The following is a 19,840-nucleotide window of genomic DNA, read 5'->3' on the forward strand; positions in this document are numbered from 1 at the left end:
GAGGGGAGGGCAGGGCCTGGGGGCACCCCCTCACGCCCTACCCCCCTACAGCCCCCTCAGCGCTGGGCAGCCACGCTGCTGGGAGAGATGGACCGACAGCAGCAGTCACGGAAGGAGGCGAAGGCTGTCAGTGCTCCATTAAAGCGTCTGTCAGAGGCAAAGGGTTTAAAACTGACATCTTTATTTTTTTTTTTCTTCCCTTCACACACATACACGGCAGACGGATGTTAAGCTCTCCCCACCCCAAAGTTGCTTGACAAATAACACCCAGCTCCAGAGCAGTCCCGTGGTATCCAACGAGGGCGGCCGACGCTGTTATTTAAGGAGCAGCAAGGAGTACATGAGGAGATTCCTGGTTGGTTATAAAAACCTGTTTTCTCAAGCATAAAAAAAAAAAAAACGCTCACTGTGAGACATAAAACTGAACTCAAGGCAGAGTTTAAAAATACACCAAAAGGAGGTAGTACGCAAATCATTTCTAGGGTATAGCTGTAACAGTGATGCTGGGGTGGATAAGGCATGAGCAAATAAAGGCGGCATTCAACAAATAAACTTTCTAAATAACTAACTGAAGCCCAGCACAAAAACTAGGTTATCGTCTAGTAAGAATACAGAAAGGAAAACACTAAAATAGCGTTCCGAGATGGATATTTCGTATTGGATACTGGGCATTTATAGCCATTGATGTCCACATCCCAGCCCTGCTTTCTTACCCCTCCTGGAAAAGGCACTCAACACCTGGAACTCTCAATTCACCACCTCAAAAGCTTCCCCAGGTTTGTTCTTGGCTGTGACAGCTACAACAGGGAACCGACTGCAGTTAACGGGTCAGCTGCTGCACCGGCAGCTCTGCACAGGGGACTGGAGTGCCGTACAGATACAGTGTATGTGCATGCAGTGCATTGCAGAACGACAGCCCAGATCACACATCAAAGTGGAAAGGAGACAAGTTTTCTGTTAACATTGATCAGTTTGTATGGCTACATTCACAACTTCAAAGTAGTAATTTCCAGAAAGTATTGGATTAAAAACACCCCTATGTTTGCCTAATATTGCCATGTAAAAATAGAATTAAAACAAGTATCTTATCTGTTGACTTGAAAAAAAATCCAAGCCCACACAGAGCTATGTTAGAGAGCTTCAAAGACTGAAATTCAACTGAACCGGTAATATGAAGAACGGCACGTACATAATGAAGTGCAGAAAGATCCTTTCATTATATTACACTTTCCCAAACGCAATAGGTTATCATGTAGTGTTTACACAGTAAAAACTATTAGATTTTCTGAACTTCTCCACACTGCTCAGAGATGTCACCAATACGTTCAACTCAAATACAGAAACTTTAAATATTCTCATAAAAATAGCTTTTTTTATAAACCACAAGTAAGTAGAAGGCAAATATATCAGAGTATGCATAGCTTTCAAAATGTAAAGTATAACATGAACAATTGAGTATCCTTCTTCATTTATCTGATGTAATGCATCTTATTTACCTTAACAAGTCAAGATTTTGGGACAATGATGTTATTTTGGAAACACGTACTGAAGAACACTGATGGGAGAATAAAATTGAGAGGATAAAAATAAGTCATATAAATCATGTGTATTTAGAACACATATGCCGTATGCTCTGAGCTTCCCTGAAAAAAATAGTGCAATTCAGTGTATATACTGAATTAAATCAAGAGGCGGTATACTTTTATTCCTTTGAAAAAATACTGTTCTAAAAATATTCAGATGTCCTCTAAACCTTGACTTATTTTATGGAACTATAGCTTTAAATTCAGTTTTCATATGCAAAATATTTACACTTTATAAACTTGCAGAATTTCTAATAAACTATATTATATATACTTACACAAAACTTAATTTATATATAATCCTATTATATCTTGCAGATCAAAACTCACATGTACAATAATTTACAATGACAGAAGCCTCAAGCATCAAAATATCTCCTTTAAAATAACAGTATTAGATAGAGTCCTCCTCAGATTCTGAATTGCAGTATTTCCTGAATTGCCTGAATATCATTAAACTTCTGAGAATATGCAAAATTTTAATTAAATATCAAGTAGCAAGGTTTGTGCTGTCATAAGAAATGCTTGCAACTATTTAAAAAATACCTGAAAAGTAACAAATTAAAGGTTTACAAGAAGCCTCTGAAATGAAGGCTTGAAACTAGAATTCACTGGAAGGTTCAATATAAGTGCACACACTATATGCAAATCTTGTATACTGAAGTCCCTTAAATACTTAAGAATAAATTCGTTGAACAAAAGTTAAATTAAACAGAAAGCTATAAATGTACAAGTTTTCAACAGTATTTATAACTGAAATTTTTTGCCTACTTTGGTATAAAAGCTCCTTTAAACAGGCACATTTACTTTTAGAAGACAAACACAAGCTTTAATACTATGGCTATTGCTGGATATTTAAGCAATGTCTCTGTGGGTCTGTTTTTAATTATATAAACCTTCTTTAGAACCATTTTATTCTGTATTAATCCAAAGAACCAATATTGCCAACAGTGATAATTTGTAATATACTTTAGTGCTGAACAGTTAGCCAAAACAAGACTTCTCAGAATCCAGTACAATTGTCCTTTTTTTTTTTAAATCAATTTACAACAAAAAAAATAGATTTTTGTTTTATTTTGATATCTACTGAGCTATCTGAACTTTTTCATTAGAAGCATATCAGTGAAATCCCTTCCATATTTTTGTTTATTTTGAAAAATGAAAATTTGGAATTCTCAGGTAACCAGAAAATTTCAACACTTCTCTCTGAAATCTTACAATAAAATTTATTTTTATCTTATGAACTCCACAAACGTATTCCTAACAGGAATACACACATACCTAATTTTGCACAATGTGAATGTTCCTATTGCCATTAATGTGTTTATTCATGACATGTAAGACTGGACATGAATTTCCTTACAGGAACATAACCTACAATGTAATAAATTAAAGCATTCTTATGAAAACAATAAATCAATTTAATTTCAATTGTACCAGACTTTCAAAAATAACTCTTAAAGCCCTCCATAACTAGAAGTTGATTAATAATGTTCCCACTCCACAGGTTCTGCAAGGCACCTAACTGAAGAGTTGGTTTTGTTTGTTTTGAAGTCCTCCTCAAATGAAGACAGTCTAAAATAATTTGTGTTAGGACAGTCTAATGTAAGGCATTAAAATATTCCCCTTTATGCTATAGATCTATGTTAAGCACCAGTTGCTATTACAGTATAGAACGAAGCCAGCATTTTCTTCAAAAATGTGTTTGTACTTGGGACATCATTTGTGAGGGAGATGCTGATGAGGCTGATGAATTGGATATCTTAGAATTATTTGTGATCTGTAGTTCTTCAAGTCTCCTTATATAATCATCACGTAACGCAAGGAGCTCCATGTAACGCTGCTCCACTGGATTTGGCTGCTAGAAAGAGATCTATATTAGTCTTATCACTTCAGTCCAACTACTTCTACACAGTTAGCCTGCTGTAGTATTTGTGTTTTCCTGGCATTACTCAGTATTTGTAGTTTCTAACACATGTAACAAGTTGTAGCTAAACAGAAATATTTATTTATATTTCTATAATGCCTTCCAGTTGTTCTCATCCAAAGAAAAATCTTTACACAAGACAGTTCTTCCTACCTCAATAAAATCAGCCAGCACTTCCTGGAGCATATGGATTTTATTTTCTTATTATCTAATATTGTGTGGAAGATAGGTGTGAATACCTTGGCTGAAGCTTTTCTCTTCCTGACTTATTAAAAGGTTTTAGATTCCAGAGGTCAGATGTCTCATCACCTTCCCTAAAAACAGTGTTTAGCCAGACTGACTATTTTAGCTACACTGATCAGATTAAAATGAAATCCATGTCTTCAGATTAAATAACTTCCCTTACTGATGAAATTTACTTCAGTTTTTAATAGTAATTTTGCAACTTTGAGTAAACAAACAAGTGAAATAAATGCAAGACTTTATTAGTGAATTCCGTAAGTAAACTTGAATGTGTTTAAAATCAACTGCCCTAGCTTTCAGGAGATTACTCACAGAAAGAGCATCTTAACTGTTTCCATTTTAAGTTTAGCTTCCTTTTTCAGATAGAGTAATGAAACAAATGGAAAAGTAGTATTACAAATGTCCAAGGCAGATACAGAGCCTAAAGTTACCTTCAGCTGTATATACCTGTCAAGAAGTTGCTGCTCTTTCACAGTTAACTGCCTGTAATTAAAAGCTATTAGCAGTACAGTTTCAGGAGCAAATGTAAATGCCTCACCAGTTCAAAACCAGCTGAATCAGCACTCTTACACACACCCCAGATGAGGGCGGCGATGAATGTTGAAGCAACTGTGGAAGTTGGATCAATGACTGAATGTAGTTACTAAGATTATTAGAGATGTAGGGTTAACGATGTTGCTAGTGGCAGAGCAGACTCTTCATTAGACTGAAGTCTGATGCGGAACATGCTTCTAAGTAATGCCACTAACAAAGGTCATCGAAAAACTGGTTCAGGCCACATGTCCACTATTCAGTTGCTTAAGTCAAGATGAAGCATAAATTTCATGTGCAGCAAAAAAAAAAAATTGTTGCATTTTGTATATAAAAATGGTGAAAATGAGGGACCGGTAGTAGCAGCACAGAAGATTATCACATGGGTTTGCATTTCTAATAAGAAACTCCTGCCAAAAACCTTTCCTGAATAATGGCAAAGCGCATTTTTAAGTAGATTTACAGCTAATTTGCATGCCCTATAATCCTTCACTTTCTAAAATAAATCCTTGGATTCACCTTTTGCAAAACGCCCTCATCTTTCACAGCAAGCAAAAAAAGCTTTAAAACTAGAACTTCAAATTAAAACTGGCAACATACTTATAAGAAAATATAGCAAACTGTCTGGCTTTTTTGCAGGCCTGTAAATAATACAGGAGATCAGCTGCGGAAAAGGAAGCGCATTGCTTGAAAACTCCAGGGGCTGGATTGTGAAGACTGCTTTTGTCCAAGAAATTGCTCCTCTATCTTCTCCTACTCAAAACTCCACAACTTGTTAAGAACAACAAATAAGTCTCTGTACACTATCTTTACATGCCACATTACTGAGATTTCTAGCAAAACTGTCACAAACATCCAGTGTCCATATAGTAAACATTAAAAGCACAGAACTGAACTATATGTAATTTGATAAAAGCTTTTCTGGGCTTCCAATCTGATCCACTTGTATAATTTCCAAAACCAGCTTTCATCCAACGGTTACACAGTGTAAACAATGTTGGGTCATCAAAGTTACATAAAAAAATAATCTTACCATAAGCCATCAATACAGATCGCAGTTTTGAAAGAGAAAGGACCAAATAGGTCATCTTAATTTGTAAAAGACTTCATACACTCTTTCAGAAAAAGGAGAAAGACTAAGCAAATGCAACTAAGCATGTTTGTGATGCTAATGTCCTAACTCTTCAGGGATCAGTAAGCCCCATTTCTAAGCATTGCCATTCACCCTTTAGTAGCATCAAACACCCTTAAAAAATGCACCCCCAGCCCTGTCCCCAAGAAAAGGGGCTAGAAAAAGCTTGAGGATGACTTGATACTAAGCAGTGAAATAAGCTCAGTGTTCTGAGAAGAGCTGAGTGAGATTAAAAAAAAGGAAAAAAAGAACTGAATAATCGTTTTCACCTTTTTTCTCTCCATCTTTATAAATATAATATTAAAGACCTGAACAGATTACTGGTGCTATTTGAAAAGTCAGTTATTTCCAAAGTCTAAAAGCATTTTGTACATTATAGAGAATTTACTTACTTGTTGCCGAATTCTTGGGTTCCACCTGATGTAGTAATTGACCCAGAGCTCTAAATGACGCATACTGGCTACCGGATAGAGTGCTCGATTTAGCTCTTTAGTATAAAAAGGATTGGTGTATTTAGATTTTTCACTGTTTATCAAAGACCATAACGATAATGTTTTCTCAGTCACTTTCTAAAATGAAATTGAAATAAGAACAGTAAATATTTGCACAAAACCAGGAAATCCATCATAGAAGCCAATGGTTACATTCTAAAATTAATACACTTCTGATTTACTTAGAAGCATAATAAGTTACTGTATTAGAAATATTCCAAAACCAGCGCTTGACAAGTATTTTAGTGACTGCATAGTCTTTAAGCTACCAAAACCAAGGAGTTTACCATGCAACTATTCTATAATGAGAATAAAGCCAGTTCAAAACCACTGTCATATGAGGAATATAACCAAATACAATACAACCAAAACTTTTTGTAATCATCTAGAGTCAAGACTGCAATACAATTAAACAATCAGTGGTTTGACTAACCTCTTTTTCTCTAAGAGACTCACTGTTATACAAGAAAGTACCAAACCGGCAGCTGTACAAGTGATCCAGGATCGTAATCAAGAACTGCTCATTGAATTCAAAGGCCGTAGGAAACTAAAACCAGAAAAGACAAATTCGTTCTTTACATCGTAAAAGCAGGGAGAGATGCACATGCCCTGGGTAAGAGGCTAAAGGCAGCATTTAGAAGCCTGAATACATCTACAAATAATTTTTAAGACAATGCTTTCATATACTTCATAGCAGAGTAAGTGTTCAGATGACATGAGGTGTTCAACTTTCTCAAACTAGTCACTGAAAAGAACTCTTCTCAAAATGTTCTAACTGCCTTTAATTTCTAAAAAGAAGAATAAAATACAGAATGGTTACAGTTACGTTTTTACTAGCAAGAAAGAGTAAGATATCCATAGTGCACTCTTTATAGCGCAGCACCATACAGGAAAGTAAGGGTTTAGCTCCTAATCCTTGGCCCTAAACGGACTAAGTTTGCTGCTTTGTTTCATTACTTACTGAAAATACAGCGTTTAAATCACAGCACTCAACAGCTCCCAAGCTTCCTTTTCAAGCTTTGACAAAACAACATTTGTCCCTGTAGTTCAAGGGACAGCTTCACAAAAATGGTGAAATGAAACAGACCCTATTAAGGTAGTTGGATGCAATTCCCGTAAAAGCATTCTGCTGGGTCACATCTCTCAATATGTTTCTGAGAAGCCCATATCCAAGACACACCAGCCTTGCATGCACAGCCAATGCCATTTTAAGCAACGTAACTACAGCTTGTATACCACTTTTAGAAATGGAGTAGAGAGGTGGTATGGTTAAAAAGTAAATACACTCTTTTTGACTAGTGTCAGAGCAGAGGGGTATGCTGTCTTCTTCAAATACTTTTTTTTTTTTTAAATAGAGATCTAGGTTTTTAATTCAGTAATCTCTTAACAATGTTACCTTCTGAAGAATGATATAACGTACCTGTTTAGACATCTGCCACACACAATCAATAAACTGGAGAAAGATGGGCGATCTGTCTGCGTCAGCATGATTTTTATCACCGTGGCCTATTCTCTGAAAGGAAGCAATACAGCCTCCTGTTAACCAAAACAGTCTATTTTATGGCCAATAGACACTGTTTCTTATTTTGCACTAGAATATTAATGCTTCTGTAGTAGAGCAACCTGTTCTTATTTCAGAATTAGTTACTGCACTAAGGAGGAGAGATTCAGATATACAGAAATACCGCAAAGCTGTTCCATAGATGTCTGAGAAAAATTCCGAAGTGGTAATTGGTCCTGTTATAAAAACCTGCCAGTTATTGGACAAGCAGAACTGTTAAAGCATCCATTACTTTGCAAATAATCAAGACATATTTTGAACTACATTTACGTAATAAGTTTGTCAAAAGCCAAGTTATATACTTTGTTGCCTTTTGTAATTTAAGCCACTGGAGAACTTAGATCATCAGACTATCCACACACATTCTCCTCTTCCCCCTCCACACTTGAGCCTAAAGATTCACCCTGCGGTAGACAGTGAACATGAGCGAGCTCAAAGAAACGTTCATGTTCTTGACAGAAAATTAATGCACGTTTTTAAAGTTTGGGTGAGCCGCTTATTCTGAGGATTCCAAAGTAGCAATCAAAGGAATTCTCCCCACAGACAAAAAGTAGGTTTGGTAAAAGCTGTTTCCTTCCTTTTCACATATGATAGCTGAGAACAGATAAGAGATTCAGAGAAAAGAGTCTATTAACTCTGTAATTCAGCTTGAATATACTTGCCTGGAGGAGGCAAAAGAAGAGTATGTATGTTGAACTAAGACGTCGTCTATCTGCCTGTAAGATAGCAGGCTTAATGTCTTAAGGACGTGAAAAATGATAAAACCAGTACACTACTCTGTACAATGATTTGCAAGATAGTTTAAAATAATGGAATCAAATGGCAGGAAATAGAGGGAGATGAGGGATTGTAGCTGAACTCAGTCAACAGTAGCAAATGACTAGAAAAGCGCTATAGGGAAGACAAACAAATTGGCCTCCTTGCTCTCTGGTTTTCATGGTTTAAAATAAGTGGTATCTGTTAACAGTCATGCATGTGTTCAGTAAGGAGTGAAAGTTCTTCCACTTTCACTATGGTTAGCAGTTTTAGGACGCCTGAGTATTTTCCATCTTTAATTATGTCTATGTTTCATATTTCTTATATTAGAATGCATTATTAGAGCGACATGACACATAGCAAGCAATTTTATCATCTGGATAGTACACTAAGTTCACTATACATAGAAAAGCTATGGTAGGGAATTCCTTTTCAACAAGGAAACTTATTGTGTGGTTCATTAGATGGAAAATACAGAGAAGAACTATTAACTACTATTCAGTAGTTTACTATTTAGTTATTTGTTATTAAAACATCCAAATTGCAACCCTGGTAAGATGAGGTTTAACAAGGCCAAGTGCAAGGTCCTGCACCTGGGTCAGGGCAACCCCCAGTATCAATACAGGCTGGGGGATGAAGGGATTGAGAGCAGCCCTGCCCAGAAGGACTTGGGGGTACTGGTGGATGAAGAGCAGGACATGAGCCAGCAATGTGCGCTCGCAGCCCAGAAGGCCAAGCGTATCCTGGGCTGCATCCAAAGAAGCACGGCCAGCAGGTCAAGGGAGGGGATTCTGCCCCTCTACTCCGCTCTGGTGAGACCCCACCTGCAGTACTGCGTCCAGCTCTGGAGCCCTCAGCATACGAAAGACATGGACCTGTTGGAGCGGGTCCAGAAGAGGGCCACAAAAATGATCAGGGGGGCGGAACACCTCTCCTATGAAGAAAGGCTGAGAGAGTTGGGGTTGTTCAGCCTGGAGAAGAGAAGGCTTCGGGGAGACCTTATTGCAGCCTGTCAGTACTTAAAGGGGGCTTATAAAAAAGATGGCGGCAAACTTTTTAGCAGGGCCTGTTGCAACAGGACAAGGGGGAATGGCTTTAAACTAAAGGGGGGTAGATATAGACTAGATCTAAGGAAGAAATTTTTTACGCTGAAGGTGGTGAAGCACTGGCCCAGGTTGCCCAGAGAGGTGGTGGATGCCCCATCCCTGGAAACATTCCAGGTCAGGTTGGACGGGGCTCTGAGCAACCTGATCTAGTTGAAGATGTCCCTGCCCATGGCAGGGGGGGGTGGACTAGATGACCTTTAGAGGTCCCTTCCAACCCAAACTATTCTATGATTCTATGAAAACATGAAGCTTGCTCTAACCCAGACAATATAAGAAACACCCCACTCTTCTCCAACTCCCCACTTGAGGGAAGGCATAACAACAATAGTTTCGGAGATCAGGTTCACAAAATGCTAACTGCACTGAAGTGCCTAGTCCTCACTATTAAAACTCACAGTTCTATCAATAATTACCAAACTAAAACGGAGCATGTATGATCAAATATTTTCTGCTTGCATTATCAGTTTTTATTCTACAGAACACTCCAGAAAAGGACTACCTTCACTACAAGCTAAACAACCCATCAAATCAAAATATACAGTACTCTCAGAAAACAGCAGATGGCTAAAGGAGAGTGGCTTCAACCATGTCCAAAGATTACTACTTGAGTGAGCAAGTTGGGAAAACAAAATAGTAGTTTAAGCAAAAGCAAGCTATTTAAATCACCCTTATTGCTGCTACATTGTCAGAGATGAACCAGTGGACTGAGCTATTCATCTGGAAGGGGTACAAAAGTCCTACCTCGCTAGTAGGAGAAAAACATTATTTGTTGAGAGAGAAAAAACTCCTTTGATTACTCAAACTGAAGTTAATGGTTTAATAAAAAGAATCATAGATAATTCAAATTTATTCATAATGGTGAAGGACATACAGATCTCTCTCTTTAAGCTTTGTGTTAAATCGTAACATATGCGCTAGGCTACAAGCTTCCTAGTTATACAACCTAATTTTATCTGCATCATGCCTGTAACATTTAAAAATACAAAATAAAATATGAGAATAAAAAGGCAAGCCAGTGTTTTCCTGTGGCTGTACCAAGACAGAATACTTCAAAGGTTTATATAACACATCAGTACTAGAAGACTACAGGTAAGTACACAAAAAACTGGACTACAGCAGGTATCACTCCCAACAATCATAATGCAAATCTCCTAAGCCTCAAAGCACCTTTAGAATGTCAGATCAAAGACTGCCGCAGCCTACAAGCATACTTAAACGGTGAAGTGATTCATGCTGAATAGCTATACCTGAATTTCCAAATGACTGAGACACTCTTGCAAATGTAAAATAGGCATGAAATACACACATAGGTATATTTTTCTATTTCTTGATTTTTCCAGATTGCCTATTTTCCCAATTTTAGCAATTTTAAGTAAGATCTTTAGAATATTCCACTATGGACAAATTGTCTGTGCAAATAACTTCTACTGAAAGTGCGGAAACTTCTTACTGCAAATTACAAGGTTCAGCATCAACAAGTAACACTGTTGTAAAGCTCCCAACTTATGTTTTATGTTTACATATCCCAGCGCACTCTCCCTGGCAACCTATTCTGCTTCTCTCTGTTCCTCGTATAGATTTCCTGGTTAAATGGTTAGCTGCCAAATTTAAGAGAAGTTCCACTAAGACTCTGAAAAGTTTCCTAACACAAACACCCTTGACTTTGCATTATACATGGGTAGGATATTAAGGACTTGCTATAGACAATTTCTACTTAACCTTCTAAGCATCCAGAGACAACTGAACAGAACTAGAGCCAGCATTACCAGTGAGAGCTTCTTGAGAGCTATTATGACAAGTTTAGAACATTTGGGAAGAAGCATTCAAAACATCACGTAAAAGACATTGGCCAGACTCATTCATCTGCGTCTCATGACATTCAAAATAGTCCAAAGGGAGGGTGAGGGACAAGCCTCATGTCCCAGCCTTATTTGATCTTCTTCTGAAAAGTTTGGGAGGACATCATTTTTCTGCCTTCTCATTTTCTTTGCTCAATAACCACAGTAACCCTAGCAATTCTGGGTTTTTAAAAGGGTGTAAAGGACAAAATATGAATTCTCAGAGAAAGAATAGCAAAAAAATATTAACCAAACAGGTCCAAAAACAAAAGCTCTGCTCAGGTTTACCTGGAAATGTTTTAAATCAGAATTCCAAAATAATGAAAAGAATTATCAAACCTTGACACAATGAGTAGTTTAACATTAAAAGCTTTTTAGAACTTTAGTGTGGCATGGTCCTTGCAACTATCTTCTAATTCTTACCGATGCAAATTTGTGTCCAAAGCTTATCCACTCTTTTTGCACCAGAACTTCAAAGCCTTCAATTGTTCTGTAGTAGCTGTCTAGCATCAACATGGCCAGCGATGTTAGCTGTGCTGTCCGGTCCCAGCCATCGCTGCAGTGAACCAACACAGAGCTCCTTCCTGAGGATACCTTGTCTGCCACTTGAATAGCTCCTGTCAAGACAAGCTAGCAAAGAGGAACAGATGCCAAACTACACAGATTAGTGTTATCATTCTAACAAAAATAAATTGATTTCTTTGTATCTACACAGTATCTAAATTGATACTGTTTCCATTAAAAGACCTAAAGAGCATGGTGTAGTCAACTGGAAAAGGATTTTCTAGGAGATCAAGTAAATTTCTTGTATAAAAATAGAGAAACAGATTGGTTCCCTAATCCCTTAGTAAGATCTAATTCATCTCTCAGCAAATTCTTAAAAAATGGGGCAGAAAACAATAACCTTGATAAACTGAAGAACAAAAGCTTCTTTTTTAAAGAGAGGATTTACCATAGGATATACTCTTTAAAAATTCTGTATTTCATTTGGCTCCTTTCTTTGAACGAAATTACTGAAATATCTCAGTTGTTGGAAAAAGGAACTTGTATCCTTCTGATACGCTTATTTTCCAAATACTAACTTAAAATTAAAATTTTATTAAGTAGGATTCATTACATAATACTCTAAATAGTTTTGCACAGCTGTACTTGAGGCAAAAGTTTCAAAGGTCAACTAGTAAGAACACTGGTGAATTACCAGTTTAAGTATTTTATTTGTGCTACAAGATGAAAATTACAAAATTTACCAATAAATTTTCAAGATTTATTTACAAAACCGTAATTCACAAAATAAAGTCACAAACGTACCGACAACTGAAGTAATTACTAATTCTTCACAATGACACTTACCTGTAGGCCTGTATTGCTAGAAACCACAATAAATCAGGTCTCACACATGTAAAGACAATCAGACTAACAATGCATTCCTCTATTAAAGACTGACATTTGACTTGAGGCAGTCAACAAACATTGAATTTCATATACTGTTGCTTAGTAATGATATGTCATAACATATGCTAAGACTAGTTCGCAAAAAGCCAATGCTCAATGATGCTGTTTTTGTAGTCCAAGTAGTTCAACGTGTTCCATATCAGGACTAGCTCAGAGTCTAGCAAAGAAACCAAGTCTGACACAAGAGATTTGGACAAGCATTATTTCAAACAGCAAAAATTTACCTTTATATGTTCTAACCAATGGGTTGATTCCAGACTCGACAACCAGTGTGATTCTTCCACATTAGGATAAACAATGTCCTTCAACTTCTTCAGAGATTCCCGCATGACATGAATATTATGAATGTCCAAGAAGAAAAGTTCTGCATTGGGATACGCATCTTCACCTTCATATCCTCCTCCAGTTGCCTACAAACAAGAGATCTAAAATTAACTTTAGTCATGTATGCATTGTTGTAGCAGCTTTTCAACAGAGCAAAAAGGGACTGAATTTTATTTACACTTTATTTTGTAGTTGAGCAATATATAATTTCAGTTGCTTGTTTAAAACATCAGTCTCAGATACAAGCTTTGGAGGGGCAAATGCTGGAGAATACTTGGGGGCCTTCCTTTGTCCAAAAGGACAAAGTGTACTAAGTATAGCACATGGCCAGAAAGACATTCAAGTTGCTCCAGCTAGCCTAGTTCCTTTCAAAACCTCAAGGAAGTAACCCTAAAAGGGAAATTATTTTACATTAACGCTAAAAGGTTGTTTGTACTGTTGGGCCTGGAGATCTTCGAATAGGATTGAACTAGCCACGTAAGGGCCAGCGGGCCAGCATCACATCAGTCAGGACTAAGACTGCTTTGAGAATAAGATGACATTTGTACCTTCCTCATTACTTTTGAGATTCATGGTGGAAACAGCTTTTCCTTGACCAACTGACATTACAATGTCAATTTTTTTTTCTTCATTTATGTTCACTTTTCCCACCAAGGATTAAAGAAACTCATGATTCTGAATACAAAAGAAATCAACTTACTTCCCAGACAGATTATTAAGGTTAAATTAAAATGTAATTTTAATCACACAAAACAGCAATTACTCATAATGTACTAGATCGCCACTTCCAGGGAATAAAATTGCTCATTTCCTTGTTCCTGTACCAATTAGAAAGAAATTCAGTCAAAAGGATTTGTCTGTTTCTTTACACCACTAATTCAAAAGACAGTGAATCTCAGGTTTACCAGTGCAAACTTGCTACAAAAAAAAAATGTAATTTTAATCACACAAAACAGCAATTACTCATAATGTACTAGATCGCCACTTCCAGGGAATAAAATTGCTCATTTCCTTGTTCCTGTACCAATTAGAAAGAAATTCAGTCAAAAGGATTTGTCTGTTTCTTTACACCACTAATTCAAAAGACAGTGAATCTCAGGTTTACCAGTGCAAACTTGCTACAAAAAAAAAAAAACCTGTTTAAACTGCCTAGTTATTTACTACTAAAATTGAACTGATTTTGAAATAAAAATGATAAAATGTTTGGCCAAGTAAAATTAAATGTAAGAGTTCAGTTAAGAATAAGCTACATTTCATTTAAGAATTAAGTTCAAGAATCTTAGATTCTGCCTCTAAGAAGTAAATTAGTAATAACATTAAAGTTTACTTTAAAGTAACTTTTCCAACATTAAATTTTATTGCTGAAGACTAAACATGTATTTAGATTGTTAAGAAATTAAAGAGCCACATAAGTAGAAAGTCTATTCTACTGCTGCTCTCTCAAAACACTTAATCACCACCACAGAAGAGGATGTGCCTGGTCACAAAAGGAAGTGGAAAAACCACACATATTTTAGGACACAGTACCACTGATGAGGTTTTCCAAAGATAGCTGCAAAATTGCAGCACTTCCTGCAGAGAGCAAAAACATGCCATGCCATGCATTGTAATAAATAAATTTTGCCTTTATAAGCCATTACAGCCACCAACTACACATCAGACAACAACCTGAAGTACGGTATAGCCTTTCCTCATTAGTACCACCTACATTTCTGTATAGTAGCACAGTATCCCTAGTCTATGCTCTCTATCTCCCTCCTCAGAGCTGCCAGGCTCTGCACTAAAAGAAGTAATGATTGGATTTTTCTCTTTCCTTTGAGTATTATGAAGTCCTGGTGAGGAATGATTGTAATTTTAGCATCAGGGCTGCTGCAACTCCTACTGACTGTATGGTCTTGACCTATGTACAAAGAACACAGGAATGCATGAGTAGCGTAGCCCAAGATTTTGCTTACGCTAATCTTCACAGCTGTTCAAGAAAACTTTTCAGTGCTGATCAACACTGGCTTGCACTCTTTATGTCATTGTCCCTCAGACCCAGAAATGCACCCTACTGTTTTTACTACTATGACTATTTCATATTTAGACATATCAGGAATTAATTAAAACACATGGGTGAAATACACAGACCATTTTAAAAAGCTGAAAACTGTGCTTCATACTTCAGTAAGTATGTGTGTATAAAGTTTGGCCATAATACATCTTTGAAACAAATGGGGTAAAAATTTGAGTTTGTCCAAGAACTGGGGAAAAATTTAAGTCAATGTAAGACTTGACGTTCCTTCCACAAGACAAACAGAAGGACTACATATTTTGTTCACCCATAAAAATTCAGTGTGCAGAGGATACTCTACAAATTGCATTAAAATCCAAGCAATTGAGGCACACCTCAAAATACAAACCATCAGATTAAAACCTAGCCAAACAGCCCCTAGGATAGAGTCTCTGAAAGAATGTGTGCTATACAAAAAAAAAAAAGCCTAATTTCTTGCTTAATAAATTATATTCTCTATTATAGAGAAGAGGGCTGTAAAGGTACAGATGCATGTGTTTTAAGTCACACAGAGCAAAACACTAACATTATTGTCCCTCTTGACTTCTGAAGCAACTTAACATTTGTTACATATAAACCTCCTAGAGGCAAACAAGTTTTACCATTTCATATTCCTTTCAGCACAAACATTGAAGAGGACTCATTCCACTAAATTAGTATTCATTTTGTGCCAAAGAAACTATTCAGAAGCTAGAATTCCTTCTCTCCCAGATAAGCACACTCATCGTTTCACTAAGATCTCAAACCCTTGAGCTCATATATCTCATGCTCTTTGCTGCACACACAGCTTCACTAGTAAGTACTGAAGAGCATGTCCACTTCATTTCTGCTTGAAGTTCAGTGGGTAAGGGACTATCCTAGACACGGAGGGAGTGAAGTTGATACATTCTTATATGAAGAAAACATTAAACTTAACGTCCTTCACTGCCTCTCCCTAACTAGGCTTTTCATATAAACATGGAACACATCCATGCCTGCTGTGCTCTGTGCCAAATACAACACTGACACACTGTGACTGGCATTATCTGAGTATGCCTGTCTGGTCCGCACCAGAGTTAAGGGGGAGCAGAGGGGAAATCAAGGCACAGGGACACCTTTTCTTCTTGAAAGGTTGGACCAGATGATCTTTCAAGGTCCCTTCCAACCTGGGCTGTTCTACGATTCTGATCCCATTTAGCCTTTGACTGCAGATTAGCAAAGAAATGGTCACTTTGTCAGATGGAAACACTACTTCTGTTACTGCATTTACCAACTACAGGCACCTACGGAAGAATAGGTATCCAGGTATCCAAAATCATACCCAGACTGCTGTTCAGAGTGCAAACCCCCAAGTTAACTTATTCATCACTTTCTCTTTATTTACTGGATGCCTGGATAGGTCTGAAGCGGTTCATGTAACGGTTAGGAAGAACCAAAGGATGCCTATCAGTGGGCTTGGCTTTATGCACACAGCCTTTCCAGGATAGAATTTTCCCAGAGGATATGAAGCAGAGCAGTGGCTTGGTGACATGTCATTCCAACAGATCTACAGATCAGTCTACATCTACCTTACAGTGCACAGCGTAGTCATATCTGATTTCAGTCCCATGCTAAGATCTGTGCTTGACCGATAACAGACAGAGTAAAGCGTATCTGGAAATCCACATACGGTCCTGAAACCCTGCTTATGACCTACTTTAGGCACTCATGTCCTTTCATGGCCTTGAGCCTCAGCATTATTACGTAAATATATATATTTGATCATGTAAATTTATCTACATTAAGATTACTACTGTTCCCAAAAACCCCCTCACAGAAAGCTTCAAACTAAGTCTCCTCCCCACCCCCCTTCAAATACGACTATTAAGCATCTGTTCACCTTGTTTGCGACTGCATTGACATTGGGCCTAGCATCATAGATGGTCAGTTTTGAGATTTGCCCGTTAGCCTCCCTGATGATATCAAGATATCTTTCATCATCTTTATTCCGCTTGCCACTCATTCCAACAAGGGGTTGACTGCAGCGCATAATAACAGCTTGAGTCTCTGGATGAATCCATGACAGAACCTAGTCACATGTCAAAGACACATTAGAAGAAATACATTTTATTAAAAAATCATAACTTAAATTTTGAAGTTACATTCTTTAAAACAGATAATGTGAAAATTAACACTTTTTATTTTATTTCTTCAAAAGATAATCCCCAGACATCTCAACTGCTTCCACTGTAGTCTCATAAAATTTAATAATAATAATAATCTTTAAAAGAGTTCATTCTCTTACATATTTAACTCTTATTGAAATTATACTTACCTATATAATCCAGTGTATTTTAATATTTTCCTACAAGTCTTAGGTTGCACAAATAATTCTGAAAAGCAAACTGGAAACAAACATAGCAATGCCTGCTGAAACTAAGAAACAATTCAAAAGAATGAACTCATTGTAGAAACTGTGACTAAGATGTTCCAATTCTACAAGAACAACTTTTCCCTTTTTTTTGGATAAGGAAGTAAAGTTGAACCTCTCTGCAGTATCTTGAATGTTTCCCCTTCTCTTTAAAGAACATTTTGTTCCTCAGCCCTCTTTACAAAGAGGGGGCACTGGAGCAGAGTGCATGCTGCCTTTGTTGTCCTTCTGAGCCTGAGGGGACTTACCACAAACAAGAGATAGTGAGCCGCTCAGGAAACAGATTGCAGTGCAAGAGATTAAAAATAAGCACCCCAAGAAGCAGGCAAAACCTCCAACTTCATCACTGAAGAATATTAAGAAACAGTATTCTCACCCAGTCTGAGAGTTGTGGGTTACAGAGTGAAAGAACATCAGAGTTAAAAAAAAAAAAAAGTCCTCAGAAAGTATTCACTCCTGAAATACAACCCTTAGTTGTAGATCCAGAAACAAGACCTGTCAGTGTGTGTGCAGGTGAGTACAACTGGTTATTTCCTGACAAAAATAAAATTACTATTACCAAGGAAATGACTCTCACTGTACAGGCATACAAAAGCCCTGTCATGAATTTTGAGATGACAGAGAAGATATAGCTAGGTTATAAGAACTATATGCGCACACTATATAATATATTTAACATATACACGTTATATATTCTACATATACATATGTGTCTGTAAGGTAATTATAAAGTAAATTTATAATTATAGGCCTAGCCTGTCAGTAAGTACCATATCTAATAAATATTTATCATATTGAGTTTTGCATCTGTGTGAAATTAACTGAGATTCAAGGCAGCTTTCTGATACTGGCTAAGAATCTAGCACTTCTTCCGAGTTTGCCAAATTGAAATATTAGTTAAAACAGACTGTATTGTGATAGAAATTAATATTTTCTATAGTGCTGTAAAGAGCTGATACATAAAAATTCTCTTACCTCAAAGAATTTTAGTTACAGAAATACACCCAAAAAGTCAAATGGGTTTATCCATTCCACAGCCCAATTTAAAGGACTAAAAAGCCCAAAAATTCACTACAGAGACTATGCAGGAGGTTTTATTTTAGGACTGACCATTGGAACTATGTTTAAATGCCATGTGGTTTGCTTACAGGAGGATAACATTTGCTATCACTTTTTATATGCATCCAACAATAGTCAACAAACTAGTACAGATGGCAGTCTGAGGCTCATACTTCATTAAGAAAAGGGAATCTGCAATGCTGGCAGTTGTTACTAGAAAAGTCAAGTTAAAACCAACAAAGTTGAAATGGGCGATTGTTGTGGGGAAAAACGGAAATGTGGCTTGGCCAAGACACTAGTTTCAAGCAGTAAAAACCGCCAGCCAATCAAAACTATTTTGCTGTAACCATTTCCAAAAAAAGCATCTTCTGTGTTGTGTTCAGCCAAAAGTTGTTTGAATGCATACTTAAAACTAGCTACACTATAAGGTAACTTTCATCACATAATACTCACCGGGATTCTATTTCGGGACCTAAAGGCAGCAACTTTCTTGAGATCATCATCTGTTGCATTATATGGCACTACTAAGAGTGATGGATACGTGTCACACAGTCCGTAATGTTCATTAATAAAAGTTACTCGCCACCGTTCATTAGGCAGTCCCTAAAATGCAACACGAAGTTTTTCAATGTATTTTTGGCTGTACAAATAATAATTCTGCTCGAGTTTTACATGACATTATGGCCACATGGTGGCAATAACCTACCAATTTAACCTAACTACAGTACTGTTTCAAAACAATGGAAGAAAAAAAGATTACAAGACCACACAAAACTGCTCATTGCTGATGGATTCACAGCCTTAAACAACTGCATAGCTATCTCATATACTCTTACATACACAGTTCTATTCTTAAAACAAGTTTCAAAACAATGATTAAAACTAGTAGATGTATTTCTTTAACTGTGGGATTGAGGAAAGAAAACTGCCTTCTCTCCTCCCTCAAAGCTCTGCCTTTCCATTTTGCCTGCTGGAAAGAGACAATGGTCCTGAGAAGACAGGGGGAGGAAGTCTCCTCTCAACCCTTCTTCCCTGTAGCCTGATACTACCTTCAGGTTAAAAGTAAGATTCAGGGTAGCTTTCTTACTGAGAAACAACAACTTTTAGTTACAGTCTGCTCAGTAAGGCATTTCACAAACAGCAGCCAGGAAATTGAGAAAGACTGATAAGCCCCTCCACACATGCACACGCACAGTGGGGTTTGTGTGGGTGTTTGTATTTTACCTTTTTTGGGTCTTAGGCCTCTAAACCTTAAACCAAAAAACTACGGAGGGGGGAGAAAAAAAAAAGAAAATCTAAGGAAGTCCTTATTGTTTCCTATTTAAATTTAAAAAGAAAAGGTCATATTTAAAGCAAAAATAAATTGTCTAAAAACACTTTAAAATCAAATATATC

At 37.0% G+C, this 19,840-nt stretch overlaps 1 protein-coding gene across 3 annotated transcripts in view; it reads right to left on the bottom strand.

Moving 5' to 3' along the window:
* Positions 1–204: 204 nt before the first annotated feature.
* MTM1 (myotubularin 1) overlaps positions 205–19,840 on the bottom strand; it is a 45,496-nt gene continuing 25,860 nt past the window's right edge. For all 3 annotated transcript variants that reach the window (XM_009275337.1, XM_009275338.1, XM_009275340.2), the window contains 8 exons: positions 18,899–19,048; positions 16,856–17,044; positions 12,845–13,030; positions 11,592–11,798; positions 7,328–7,420; positions 6,341–6,454; positions 5,809–5,985; positions 205–3,444 (listed from right to left, as the gene is read on the bottom strand). In XM_009275337.1, coding sequence (XP_009273612.1) covers positions 3,277–3,444; positions 5,809–5,985; positions 6,341–6,454; positions 7,328–7,420; positions 11,592–11,798; positions 12,845–13,030; positions 16,856–17,044; positions 18,899–19,048 — 1,284 coding nt within the window. In that variant the 3' untranslated portion in view covers positions 205–3,276. The remainder of the gene's footprint in view (positions 3,445–5,808; positions 5,986–6,340; positions 6,455–7,327; positions 7,421–11,591; positions 11,799–12,844; positions 13,031–16,855; positions 17,045–18,898; positions 19,049–19,840) is intronic.

Source organism: Aptenodytes forsteri, unplaced genomic scaffold (genome assembly GCF_000699145.1).
Source record: "Aptenodytes forsteri isolate BGI_AS27 unplaced genomic scaffold, ASM69914v1 Scaffold143, whole genome shotgun sequence".
Taxonomy (NCBI): domain Eukaryota; kingdom Metazoa; phylum Chordata; class Aves; order Sphenisciformes; family Spheniscidae; genus Aptenodytes; species Aptenodytes forsteri.